Genomic DNA, 14,004 nt, shown 5'->3' with positions numbered 1-14,004 from the left:
CCGGGGGGCTGGCAGCCATGAAGAGGGCTGAAAGGCAGAGGGACTCGGGGTCCTCTTCCCAGCTCCCCCTCACTGTGCACGCTAATGTTCACTGTCCATCCTCGCCAAGCTAATGCACAGGTGCTATTATTTAGGAAAAAATTGGTCCGCTCTAGCCAACAGTAAGGTTTCTTTTCTTCTGCCCCAACTGTTACGTTGTCTCTTATGCTGAACTCGGCTTCTCCTGGCTTCTCTGGCTTTCAGAGCCTGAAACAAAGAAAACAGGATCTGTCTCTCCCCACACAGCAAATGGTTGTAGTAATTGCCAGAGCCCTCATAAACCCCTCCGGCTTGAGGAGAGCATAATCGTGGCTGCCCTTGCTGAATGCTGAACGCTCTCTCTGCCTCCTCTCTTGAACTCAGGACGTGGGGACTGAGCCTACAGATGCCAGCAGGCCCTCCTGCTGCGGCTCCTCCCGCTCCCCCGCACAAGGCTTGGCACCCAGCTCCATGCCGAGCACATCAGGCTGCGCCTGCCCTGCCGGGCTCCCACTGCACTTTACAAGCCGAAGGTGCTTTAATCAGAACCCCGAGATGACTGTTGAAGGTGCCCGGCTGCGGCCCAGCAGCACCGGAGAGGCAGGCGGAGGGCAGTGGTTCTCCCAAATAGGAGTCCTGGGGCCTGGCCAGGCCAGGGTTTGCGCCTAATGGCTTTGAGTAAATTACCCCCATCCTCCTCCTTTCCGGAAAAGGGGGAGCCAGAGCCACTCACTAGCGCTCTGCTCTGACCTTGAAGGGGGCGGCATTGGCCTGGCTTCTGGAATGGACAGTCCACGGTGGAAAGGGCTGGGGGCAGGAGGAGGTGGGGAGGGGCCCTGCCTGCGGAAGGTAGGATTAGATCATTAGCTCAGTGACCTCCTAGGGTTTCGATGTGCTGTGTTCTCATCCTACAGCTGGTTTGGTAATGATCTGCAAGTCCCGGAGAGCAGCAGCACAGCTCTGCCTGGCGCTCTCATTAAAATCTATGCAGCCAAGCTCGGCGCTTTGTAGCAGCCGGCCTTGCGAAGCCGCCTCAGCTCAGGGGCTGGGGACCTAGTCAGCTGAGGGCCCTCTGGGCTCTGCTTATGCATCTGTGCACCAAAACACGTGCTTCTTGAAACCCAAAGCCCTTTAAGATGATAAAGGACTCGACGCAGGTAGACGCATTTTTGGAATCCTGTAATTGTAGAATGTAAAGTTAGTATTTTAACTGGGCCGAGGCTGGTAAGGGTGTGGAACAATGGCCCATAAGGACTCTTAAGCGCTGACGCCAAGGAGCCACCTTCCTTCCTGGCCGGCCTCGCCCGGGGACCTGCCCCCATTCTTGTGGCCCAGGGGCCCAGCTTCCCGGCGGCAGTGTCACAAGTGACTTGTGGCTTTGCCTTGGTTGTGAGATGATTTCATTCCGGGGGGGGGGGGAGTCGGTCCCTGGGAGGCTCAGAGCAGCTGGCCCAAGCACTCGAGCGCCCTCAGAAACGACCCTGGCCAATGTCAGCGCAGAGCCCAGGCAGTGTTGTCAGGGCTAATGTGAAATCTCTTCCCGTGGCGCCGGTCCTCCAACTCTGCAGCGCCAGCTTGGACAGATTGAGGTCTCTGTGGCTTTGGTGACCCTGCTTAAGCATCCCCCCCCCCCCCCCCCGTGCCCTCTCCGCTCAGGACCGCCTCCCTCTGCAGCCCCTCACCTGCCCTCAGGGCCCGGGCCAGGCCTTGCTTGGAGGGAGGTCAGCCTTCCTGGGGTCCTGCGGCCGGGGCCAGGCGCCCCACAGGAAAGTGCTCCGCTCTCCTGAATGTTCGCTTTAGCTGGGCCTCACCCAGGGAACAGTTCTGTATTGACTTCATTCAGTTAATTCACCGAGAAGCTAACCAGTTTTTACTTTGAGTCTAGAATGATGTACACGTAGGAGAGGAAGCTGTAATGCTCCCAAAGTGCCTTGTTTTCTCTTATATAAATATATTTATAAGGACATATTCCAGTGGGTTCTTGGGTGTGCTCACCACATCAAGATTTTAGGGAATGAGCAGATAAGTAGGGTATTGTCTGAAAACAAGCCCGCTTCTGGGGCTTTTCGGTTGGGCATCTGAGCAGTGGAGTTATGCCACACCCCAAAGGGACCTTCCTCCGCCGCCCTGTTTCAGACCCTAGAAGGACATCCAGGTTTTAAAAGCCCTGTGGCTCCAAGCCTGGTCTCATTTCTTCCCTGTGGGGCTCATGTGTGTGCATATGTACCCCAGTGACCTGAAGAGTCCATGTAACTATTTTATGTATACACTTGAATACTTAAATGCCAACATTTTCAATAATTTGATAAAGTCTTTGTAGCCACTCAGCCCTTCTGTGTGTGTGTGTTTCCTGGGAAAAGGGCTCAGAGGTGGCAGCACTGGCAGCCAGGGGTGGTGAGCTTGGGAGGGGTCCAGCCTGGGTGGGCTCAGGCCAGGAAGCTTCTGGGTAGAAACCTTTTGGGGGCCCAGGCCCCTAAAAGCGTGTGCTGGGGGAAGCGTGTGCTGGCGAGAGGTGGCTGCCGGCAGCTCCTTAACCAGGCGGGAGGAACACAGGCTGCATGCTGATGCTGCCCAACATCTGGCCGGCATCTTGTCTGCCTCTCAGACCCAAGCAACTTACCTTAAATAGAACGATTTACAATGGAATCCGATAAAAGGTTTAGGCGGCTGCACGCCCCCTCTTGCCTGGGGAAGGCGAGGGGGCTGGGTTTATATTCTGACCCAAAAAAATGACCTACCCAGGAAGCAACGGTTGTTGGGAGCACAGCTGCTGCGGTAACTGTCCCTGGGGGTAATTTATGAGCAGACACCCAGTTCCGGCCCGGCAGACGCAGTGGGGTGGCCTCGGGGAGAGGGGTGGGAGCAGGGATGGTGACACCCGGGTCACGCCTGCTGTCCCAGGAGAGGGCCAGAAGTTCTGAATTGTCAGCAACTGCGCCAGCCCGCCAGCCGCCCTGAGCTCATCGCTGGCGGTGGGGTGCGGGGAGGGGGCGTGCAGCCAGCCGGCCCTGCCGAGCCCCCTCCTCCACCCGCCCGCTGGGCCTGTGTTTAGTCAGCACTTGGCTGCCCGAGCCTGGTGACTGACAGGCAGCCAGCCGCCCTCCCTGGCAGAAGACAAAATGGTGTCGGGAGCCGCCCTTGCTAGGGGATTGGAACGGAGGAATGTGGTTCTGGGAAGAAGAGGCCTGAACTTGGGTCTGGCTCTGCCCTCCCTGGAGCCACGACCCTGCGCAGGTTGCTTCCCCGCTCTGGGCTAATCCTGAAAAGGAGCACTTAACTGGGCGCCCACTACCTCCCAAAGACTATATGCTCAGTTTTGATGCTAAGAGCTGAGGTCCCCCATTTTACACGAGAGAAAAACAGGTTGATGGAGGCAAAGCGGGTTGCCTAAGGTCACCTAGCTGCCCAGGAGCGGCCACGCCCCGTGCCAGGCCTCACAGCCGAGCGGTCCCCATCCCACGCACAGTCTTTGGTGCCGGGGGCTTCTGGAAGGTTTTGGCCACCCATACTGCTGTGCCGTTTTACAGCTAACGGGCGAGGACCACTTTTGCTCCTTGAATCAAGCAGGCTCTGCTGAGGCTCAGCTATCCTAGACCTTTGGAGGGGCGGTAGCTTGTCCCCTCATCTACCTGAAACCAGGAGCAAGCTGGGGCTTCGTGTTTTGCCCAGTACATATACACACGCGTGTGCATGTACACACTTTGCACGCATGCAGAGACGTGAGTGCAGCACACTGCAGACCCCGGCCCTTGCGCCAGCAGGGACACAAATCAGCAGGTTACGGGAACGCACAGTTGCAGAGCCCCTTCCCTGCTCGCCGTTCCAGTTGCTCACTGCCCCCTCCTGGCCGCCTGCGGGCCCGGGCAGCCTGGCTCCATTTGCTCTGGGTGGACGCAGCCAGCTCCCTTAGATTAGGGGGTAGGGGCAGTTTCAGGTGCTCCCCTGCAGGAACGTGGTCTAGAGGGGGTTCTGGAAGCTTAAGGACAAAAACAGCCTTTAACATCCCAAGGAATCTTTCAGGTAGAATTGTGCGCCCCATGGTGACAAGGGCAGGTAAGACTTGGGGGAGGGGGGTCCTGCATTGAGACCCCCACAACTTACAGAGAGCACACCTGCCGGCCGGCAGAGTGGGGGGCTCTAACTGCCACCTTGCCGCCCCTGCCTGCCTCAGGTCCCTAGCCTGTCCAGCGAGGGGACCGTGACCTGGGTGTGGTGCCTTCCCTCTGGCCTCTCACGATCTCAGAGCCGATGCCATTCCCAAATATGTGTCTTAGAAGTGCAACACATCTCTCGGCAGGACTCCCCAGAACAGATGGAAAGGTTATCAACACAAAGCCTTTTATCCCTGCTTTGCAGACATGGAAATACGGCACAGAGAGGCACAGTAACTTGCCCCAAGTCAGCCAGCTGGCAGCAGACCTGGACAAAGAAACCCTTTCCATTCTAATGCCTCAGAGACTAAGCAACCTGTGGGCTTGTGTCAAGAGCCAAGGGGCTAGGGCTACGAGGACTAAAGCCAGAGGCTCTTCTCTTTGGTCTGGGAGCCCTGACGACTCCTGTGGCTGCCTGAAGGCTTGGGGGAGCCCAGAGGAGGTGCCAGGCTTAGGTAGTCTGCACAGCGCCTGGGAAAAAGCAAAGTGCAGCCTGGGCGGGTTCCCCGCTTCCTCCCCCACCAGTAGTTGGAGCAAACCTCCAGTTTTCTTTTATGCAAAGCCAGAGACGGGGCTAAAGGGGCTTCTCCAAGGTGATGTTCATTCACACCCATGGGTGGTATGTACCCACACGTCTGGACTCCGCTCACACCCATGGATGTCTGTGTAGCATGCAAGATGTGTTTGCACGCCTCTGCGACTGCGTTTGTATGGCCAGTTGAGTTCGCGCGTGTCTTTTGGGGGAGGATGGGGACTGAGCCCAGGGCCTTGCACGTGCTGTCACACTGAGCTGCACCGCGGCCCTGGGCGTGTCTGGGTGTACATGCATAGGTGGTGTCTGCCTGTTGGGCAGGAAACTAAGTGTACAGTAAGATCTTGTTTGCACACATGCTCAGGATGTTCCCTGAGTGTGCTTGGTGTGTGCCAGTGTTCACATGCTTCAGTGTGCAGTGGGGTAGAACATGCCTGAACACGTGGGTGGAGCGTGTGTAAATGCACAAGCAGGAGCGGCTTTTTGTGACGGTCCGCAGAATCACAGGAATGCGCTCCCGAGTCTCAAGTCTCCCCCCGACCCTGGCTCTGTCGGGCCCTGGGCTCACAGCACCCCATGTGCACACTGTTCCTCAGGCCCATCCTGCTCGGCCAATTTGCAGCTTCTTGCTCCCAGCTCCAGAGAAGGCCTGCAGCAAAGTCAAGGGGCTGGTGGCCAATTAGCGAGGGGGCTAATCGGGGATCTGGGGCCCCTGGGGGCTGGGAAGCCCAAGGCAGGCACCGAGGTTGGTGAGGCAGGAGCTGCCTGCTGTGGGCTGGGGGAGGCCCGGCCAGCCCGCTGGTGCTGGAAACCAGGGTCGGGGTGGATTTCTGATTGCTGGGCTTTGACAGCAGCGGCGAGTGTGCGTGTGTGTATGCTGTGTGCAGTGGTATGTATGTGCATTGTCCTCGAGCGGGTCTTGCATAGTCATATATGCATAGCGATGGATACCACCCGTGTACACGCATGCAGGTTGGATGTGTGCAAGTGTGCAATGGGTTTGCTTATGTAAGCATGTCTAGATCCGTATGCCTGTATGTGTATACAAGGGTGAGTCTGAACACATGTACAAGGGTGTGTACACATACAAGGTACGTGTGGCAGCGTCTGCTTGCTTGTATATAGCTGATATGGCTTGTGCACCTCTATCTGTATGCATGAGTGTGCATGCAGTGTGCCGATGTATCTGAGTGTACACTCAGGTCTGTGTGTGCATGTGTGCTCTGAACAGCCAGCGCCTGGCCTGTACCTGTGTGTGCCCTGTGTGGGTGCCCACGTGCTCACAGGGCTCCGCGTGGAAGGAGCTGGGCTGCGGGGCTGGCGGTCTCCAGGCTCCGGGAGGGAATCTGACAGACGAGCCCTGCTGCAGCCCCCAGCCCCGGGAGCCTGTTTTCCAGCCTGCGGAAGCTGTGAGCCCGTGAACTCATCTTATATTAATAGCTGCTGTCTCCTCACTTATTGCAGGGAGAGGCGGTCACGGCCCCGGCGAGGGCTTGGCACGCAGGGCTGCTCCCCTAACACATACAGGACCAGGGGAGAAAAGGGGCAGAATGGACCCTAGTCACATCCCCCAAGGGATCCTGCTGCCAGCTCCCCTCCTGGGCCTCTGTAGCTGGGTGGGATCCGGCCTGGGGATTAGAAAGCTGGCAGAGGCGGAAAGGCTGGGAGGTTTGGTTACCACTCACCAAACACACACACACACACACACACACACACACACACACACACACACACACACACCATGCTGAGCAGCAGAGATGCCCAAGGCTGAAGGAAACAGATGAGGCTCAAACATTGGAGGGGGAGCCAGTCCTGCCCTCTGGAGCTCTCAGTTTGGCCCCAAAGATACCATCTTGCTCTCGGAGGCCCCAGCCTAAGAGAAGAGAGCCCGCTCTTGAGAGTTCCTGGTCTGAGGGGGAGACAGGAGCTTATATCCAGGAGCCCCTCATTCTGAGTAGAGACAGAGACATGCTTCCAGGTAGGAGCCTCAGTTCCAGGGGATGGGTGTGTCTTCTCACAGGGGCCCTGTCGGAGGGGCAAGACTTCTCCACGTAGTCTTCAGGGGACCCGTAGGAAGGTGCGTCCTATACATGACATCTTCACGGCCACAGTAGGGCTCAGCCAAGCTGCGGAATCCCAGCGGGGCCAACGCCAGCCAGCCCTACCACACAGGGCCGTAGATGCCTCAGATACACTCCCCCAGACAGACCTTAGGCCCCCGGGGACCAGCACAGACCCAGGCCCTGCCTGGGCCCTGGAACCAGAGGCTGGGATGAGGACACAAAGGGCCAGGCCACACCCAGCTCCAACGGCACCCAGCCCCTCCCAGTGGGCCCTGGGGGCTCCTCAGGAGCCAGGGGGGTGGCAAGCAGCTTCATCCTCCAAAGGTCTGGTGTACCCTGAAGACCCCTAGCCTGGGCACAGGTCACCCCCCACTTGAGGGTCCTGGCCTGGTCTTTCTAAGCCATTCCCAAACCAAGAAGGAAACAGATTGGGGACAGATGACCTGTGTTCAAATCCCAGCTCAGCCGGATGTGGTGGTGCACACCTAGAATCCTAGTATTTGGGAGACTGAAACAGGAGGATCACAGGTTCAAGGAGAGCTGCAGCAACATAGAGAGGCTCTCAGCAGTCTAACAAGACCTGGTTTCAAAACAAATAATTTAGCCGAGCATAGTGGTACACGCCTGTAATCCCAGTACTTGGGAGGCTGAGACAGGAGGATCACAGGTTCAAGGAGAGCCTTACCAACACAGCAACACCCTCGGCAACCTAGTGAGACCATGTTTCAAAAAAGTACATATATATCTCCAAGTATGGTAGTGCATGCTTGTAATCCCAGTACTTGGGAGGCTGAGACAGGAGGATTGCAGATTCAAGGACAGCCTCAGCAAGTAGTAAGACTCTCATCAACGTAGCAAGACCCTGTTTCAAAATAAATAAATAGGCTGGGCATGATGGCGCATGGTTGTAATCCCAGCATTCGGGAGGCTGAGACCAGAGGATCGCAGTTCGTGGACAGCCTCAGCTACTTAGTGAGGCCCTCTGCAGCTTTATATATATATATATACATGGACTGAGGCTGCTGCTCGGTTCCATCCCCAGTGAGCAAGTGGGGACATTAGCACCCATCTGATGGAGCCATGATGGTCCTGTGAGAAATGCCTGGCTCCACGCTTGGCCAGTGGAGGTGCTGTGGAGTGTGTGCTGGGGTCTCTTCACATGGTCCTCACAGGAAGAAAGGACAGGACTCAGCGTGGCCTGGTGTACCCACCCCTTGGACTCCTGTGGCCACTGCTGGGGAGGGGCCTTGGATGCAGGCCTACAGGGGGGGACAGGGCAAGATCTGCACCTGAAACAACCGCGTGAGCGTGAGTAAGTAGCTGCCGCTCTTTGGACCCCAGCCTTTCTGCTTGGTGACGGCGTGGCAGGCCAGAAGTGCTCCAGGGGAGGCCGAGACAGGAGGATTGCAGGTTCAAAGCCAGCACACATGACTTAGCATGACCCTGTTTCCAAATAAAAAATGGGGCTGAGGGTATATGTAGCTCAAAGGTAAACTATCCCTGGACTCAATCCCCACTATCATAAAAAAAGAAGAAGAAGAAAGCCAAGCGTGGTCGCGCACACCTGGAATCCCAATACTTGGGAGGTTGAAACAGGAGGATTATAGGTTGGAGGACAGCCTCAGCAAGTAGTGAGACTCTCCACAAACAGAGTGAGACTCTGTTTCAAAATAAAAATAAAATGGGGCTCCATTTTATTTGAGCCCCAGCAAATAGCTCAAATGTAAAATGCCCCTGAGTTCAATCCTTAATACCAAAATAAAAATATTTAGCCAGGCGTGGTGGCACACACTTGTAATCCCAGCATTTGGGAGGCTGAGACAGGAGGATCGAGGTTCACAGCCAGCCTCAGCTACTTAGTGATGCCCTTTGCAACTTAATGAGACCCTGTTTCAAAATAAAGAATAAAAATAGGGCTGGGGGTGTAGCTCAGAGGTAGAATGCCCCTGGGTTCTATCCCCAGTACTGCAAAAAAAAAAAAAAAAAAAAATATATATATATATATATATATATATATATCACTGGGCATGGTGGCACACTCTTGTAATCCCCCCATTTGGGAGGAGGAGACAGGAGGATCACACAGGTTTGAAGCCAGCCATGCTGGCTTAAGAGACCCTGTTTCCAAATAAAAAAGTATAAAATAGGTCTGGGAGTGTAGCCTGGAGGTAGAAGGGTTTCCAGGAACCCTAGTACCACCAAAAGAAAAAAAATATATATATATATATATATTATATATATATAATATATATATTATATATATAGTTTAAAATTTTAAGAATTAAAAATAAAGATCAGGCTGGAGGTGTATGTAGCTCAGAGGGATCCCCAGTACCACACACACAAAAAGATGAAATTAGGAAAGAAGCCAGGCATGGTGGTGCACGCCTGCAATCCCAATACTTGGGAGTAAGACAGGGGATCGGACAGTCAAAGCCAGCTTCCACAGGATAGCAAGACTCTCAGAACCTAGTGAGACTCTGTTTCAAAAAAAATAATAAAATGGGCTTGGAGTATTGATTGGAAATAAAATGTACCTGATTCAATCCCTAGTTCTACAAAGAAAGAAAGAAAGAAGAAAGGAAGGAGAGAAAGAAAGAAGGAATAAAGGAAGGAAAGGAAGGAAGGAAGGAAGGAAGAAAGAAAGAAGGAAAGAAAGGAAAAATGGAAATTCTCCCAACCAGGCGTGGTGGCACATGCCTCTAATCCCAACACCTGGGAGGTTTAGACAGGAGAATCGCAGGTTTGAGGACAATTCCAGCAAGTAGTAAGACTCTCATCAACCTAGCAAGACCCTCTTTCAAAATAAAAATAAAAAAATAGAGCTAGGAAGCTGGGCCTATCAGTGTATGCTTGTAATCCCAGCATTTGGGAGGCTGAGACAGGAGGATCATGGTTCGAGGCCAGCCTCAGCTACTTAGGACCTTTGCAACTTAGTGAGACCCTCTTTCAAAATAAAAAATAAAAAAGAGCCAGGCATGGTGGTGCATGCTTATAATCCTGGTATTTGGTAGGCTGAGACAGGAGGATCTGGGTTCATGGACAGCCTCAACTACTTAGTGAGGCCCTTTGCAAGTTAATGGTGGTGCATGCTTGTAATCCCAGCATTCAGGAGGCTGAGACAGGAGGACTGCCGCCAGCCTCAGCTACTTAGTGAGGCCCTTTGCAACTCAGTGAGACCCTGTTTCAAAATAAAGAATAAAAAATAGGGCTGGGGGTATAGCTCGGAGGTAGAATGCCCCTGAGTTCCATCCCTAGTACCGCCAAAAACAAAACAAAATAAAGAATAAAAAATAGGGCTGGGGGTGTAGCTCGGAAGCAGAGTACCCCTGGGTTCCATTGGCAATACAGCAAAAATAAAAAATAAAAAATAAATAAATAGGGCTGGGAGCCAGGCATTATGGTGCACAATTGCAATCCCAGTACCTGGGGTGTTGAGAGGATCACAGGTTTGCAGCCAGTCTCAGCTACTTAGATTGTTTCAAAATAGATAACGAAATAGGGCTGGGGGTGTAGCTCAGAGGTAGAATGTTCCTGGGTTCCATCCTCAGTACCACAAGAAAAAAAAAAAAAAAATTGGGCTGGGGGTGACATGCTCCCGAGGGCCACCTGCAGGCTTTGCCCGGCTGTTGGCCGGGGCGGTGGGAGGCTGAGCTAGTCAGAGTTCCCACTTGAGCCACACCGCGAAGCTGCCCAGGCCTTGCCTGGGGAACACAATCCTCCAGGCAGCATCCAGGTCTGTTCAGAGCGGCACCTTCTCCCTCCCAAACACCCACACGCAGGTCCCACGCGCCTGGCCACTCACCTCTGCGGGAAGCTCCTCAGCTCCGCAGAGACCGGACTCGGAGGACCACCTCCCACTGGCCCTGGGGATGGAAGTCAGGGTCCACGATGTCCTGAGCTCTGGCTCAGATAGAAGGAAGTCAGAGGCCATTGCCCAGGGATGGGACTCGGACTCTGGAACAGACATTCCCGTTCTCAATCCTGATTCTACCATTTCCCATTTCCTGGGGCGGGTCGCTGAGCCTCTCCCAGCCCCTTTCCCCATCTGTGAGCCGGAGGCGATGCTACCTGTGCCAGAGAAGCTGCGCACGCAGTACCCTGCCCGCAGCACCCACCCCCACAGTAGACAGGCACTTCTAGAAGGAAGGCTTATTATTCTGAAGGAAACTGATATGCTGTGAGCAGTCAGCATCATGCCAGAGCCCAAACTGCTAATGTGGGCAGGATGTGGGCATCCTCAACCCAAGAGGAGCCCTGCCTGGTTCCTGTGTGGAGACAGGTGAGGTCCTCGCCAGGCAGTATCCAGGTCTGTTCAGAGGGGCACTGATATCCTGGGGGGGGGCACACTCTACCACTCGCCCCTGGGTCTTTGGCTCTCCAGATCCTCCTGCAGCCTGGCCTCACCCTCTGATTTTGGGCTGTCCCTCATCAGCTGTGCCCTCTACACACACACACACACACACACACACACACACACACACACACACACGGAAACATTTATCACAAAATCTTTTATTGAGTTGCTTTGGGGACAGGAACAGGGAATGCACTTGAGGGCCAGACCCCATTTGGCAGAGGGGTGGGGTGTTGGCTCTGGCCCCGCCTCCTCTAGGGCACCTCAGGGTGAGGCCCGGCCCCCAGGCCATGGCTGTGGCGCTGGACACCAGGCTGAAGTGTAGTTGGGGTTGCATTTCCTGGTCCCGGCTGCCAGGCTGGGCTGTAGTTCCCCCGAACGGCCACCAGAGGACAGCCGGGCCCCAGCACAGAGGAATTCTCGGTTGCTCAGGTGATGGCTTCTTAAAAAAATAAAAACCAGAGGCTGGTGCGCTCCCCTGCAAGCCCGAGGGGGCGGGCCCAGGGAAAAGGCTCTGATTTCTATGATCTCTTCGATAAAAAATAAGCAAAAACTAATAACAAAATACGTGGTTTCTCTTTCTCCATTTCCCCCCTCCAGAAACTGAGGTCAGAAATGGGGGTGTGAGGACTAGGGATACCCTGGTATGGCCTAGATTTCAAGAAACGGGTCTCTCTTTCCCCCTTACCACCCATAAATAAATTTATAAATAAATTTATAAATAAATAAATAAATAATAAATATACTTTCTTTGTATGTGCACATATATAGAGAGATAGATAAACCTTTTTCCCATATAGGCAACTAAGTGACTAACCTCTGACTCTTGAGTTCAGAAATTCAAAAGTAAAGTGACACGGCCGAGGACAAGTCTAGGGCTGGGGAAAGACTGAGGGCTTGGAATGGCACAGTAAAACTTCCAGCGTTCGGGAACCCAGAGTCGGCTAGGCCCTGGGACATTTCCCAGTAGAACCCTGACTACCTGGAACATTCTGGAACCAAGGAGCCAGCTGGGCCCCTGCAGGGATCTTGAACAGATCTGAAAACACCCAATGTCCTAGAACTCCAGAACCAGCTGGGTCTTGGGGGTGCGGCGGCGTGGGGGTTGGGGAACTAAGTCCCGGAGGACCTAACATTCTGGAATTCTGTGTGATCGGGGCCGCAGGGTCACCAGGGTGCCGCTAGACGTCGCTGGGGGAGCGGGATCGGAAGGGAATCTTGGAAGAGGAGCAGCAGCAGCAAATGGCCCACAGCACCTTCTGCACGTCCTGGTTGCGGAAGGCGTAGATGATGGGGTTGATCATGGAGTTGTAGGTGGCGGGGAGCAGGGTAAGATAGGTGTAGAGGGGTGGGGACTGGGCATCGCCCAGCAGGCAGTAGACGGTGAAGGGCAACCAGCAGGCAGCAAAGGCGCCAAGCACCACGGCCAGAGTGGCGATGCCCTTGCGGGTAGCCACGTAGTGGGAGGCGGGCAGCAGGTGCCGCTGGAGAGCAATCTGCTGGGCATGGCGGCAGACGATGCGGCAGATCTGGGCATAGAGCTGTAGCATGATGCCAAACACCATGAAGAAGGCGATGGCCAAGACCACCAGATGGTTCTTGGAGAGCGGAGAGACCACGCCGCACGCGGTCAGGCCGTCCAGGCAGTTCCAGGCCAGCACGGGCAGCAGCCCCAGGCCCAGGGCACCCCCCCACACGAGGGCCAGCATCACGTAGGTCCGGGTCACTGTTGTCTCCGAGTAGTAGGTGAGGGCGTTGTACAGGGAAAGGTAGCGGTCGACAGTGATGGCCAGAAGGCTGCCGATGCTGGCGGTAAAGGCCATCGCCAGCACTCCAACCAGCACCAGGCTCATCTCTGACGAGCCGATGCAGAAGACGGCAGCGAAGTGCAGCACCAGGCCCAGGCCCACCAGCAGGTCCGCCACAGCCAGGCTGCCCACCAGCAGGAACATGGGCGCGCGGAAGGCCGGAGTGCCCGCGATGATGGCCACCACCAGTGCGTTCTCGCAGGACACCAGGGTGCCTGAGATGCACAGAACCACATCCCAGGCCCCCGGGGAGGGCAGTGGTGCAGTGGGCCCCTCTGCTGGGCCCACGCTGCTCACGTTCACGTTGCCTGAGCCAGCTGAGAGCCAGGCCAGGGGGCTGCCTGCACCCCACACCATGGTACCTGCAGGAGAAAGGCCAGTGAGAGGCTGGCGGGGCTGGTAGGAGGGGGCTGGAAGCAAGAGGTGCCCCTCGGGAGGCACAGTGGGGTCTTGACCCCCCATTCAGGCCTGAGGGCTCTTCTCAGGGTAACTCGTCCTCTCCAGTGCCTCCAGATCTCTGACCTGGGCTCTTTTTCTCTGGGAGCCCTGTCCTGGGTCTCTTCACCCTCCCTTTCAACCTTCTCGGTCCCCCAGGCCTCTTCCCCACGTGTGGAGGACCCCAAGAACCATAGGTGAATGGGGGACCGCAGGATTCCGGGGGACGCCCCACAAGGCTCACGATTGGGGGAGGGAGACATCTTAGACTAAGGGCAGCTCTGCTTCCTTCCGTCAGGGAGATGACTCGGTTTCTGAGGCTCTCAGACCCCTCACGATTCTCAGCTCTGCCAGCCCCAGGCTCCGCCCCCAGCGAGCGCGTGAAGCTCCTGCCAGCCCCCACCCGACACTCCTAGGGTCACAACACCTGGAAATGCAGCCCCACATCCTCTCCCAGACTTCTGTCCCTGCAGAGACCCCTCTTTCTGCCTGAACACCTGGGTCTCTATAAGATATCCCCTGCTGGAGGTCTGGATCTTCGAGCCAGACCCCTCCAGCCCGCACACCGGGTTCTTGGGCCTAACTCCACCTCCTGCCCGGATATCTGTTTCACCTGCTGCTGCTCAGACGCCGGGGTCCC

The 14,004-nt window shown here is 55.5% G+C and overlaps 1 protein-coding gene across 1 annotated transcript; it reads right to left on the bottom strand.

Annotated features, from left to right (window-relative positions):
• Positions 1–12,302: 12,302 nt before the first annotated feature.
• On the bottom strand, positions 12,303–13,286 carry GPR3 (G protein-coupled receptor 3; the record flags this gene model as incomplete). Its single annotated transcript, XM_080692614.1, has 1 exon — positions 12,303–13,286. The coding sequence occupies one exon, from the start codon at positions 13,284–13,286 to the stop codon at positions 12,303–12,305; it is 984 nt and encodes a 327-aa protein (XP_080548740.1).
• Positions 13,287–14,004: the final 718 nt, after the last annotated feature.

This window comes from Muscardinus avellanarius, assembly GCF_963383645.1.
Source record: "Muscardinus avellanarius genome assembly, chromosome: 3".
NCBI classification, from domain to species: Eukaryota; Metazoa; Chordata; class Mammalia; order Rodentia; family Gliridae; genus Muscardinus; species Muscardinus avellanarius.
The sequence above is the reverse complement of the archived record's forward strand: the minus strand, read 5'-3'. Positions and strand labels throughout refer to the sequence as shown.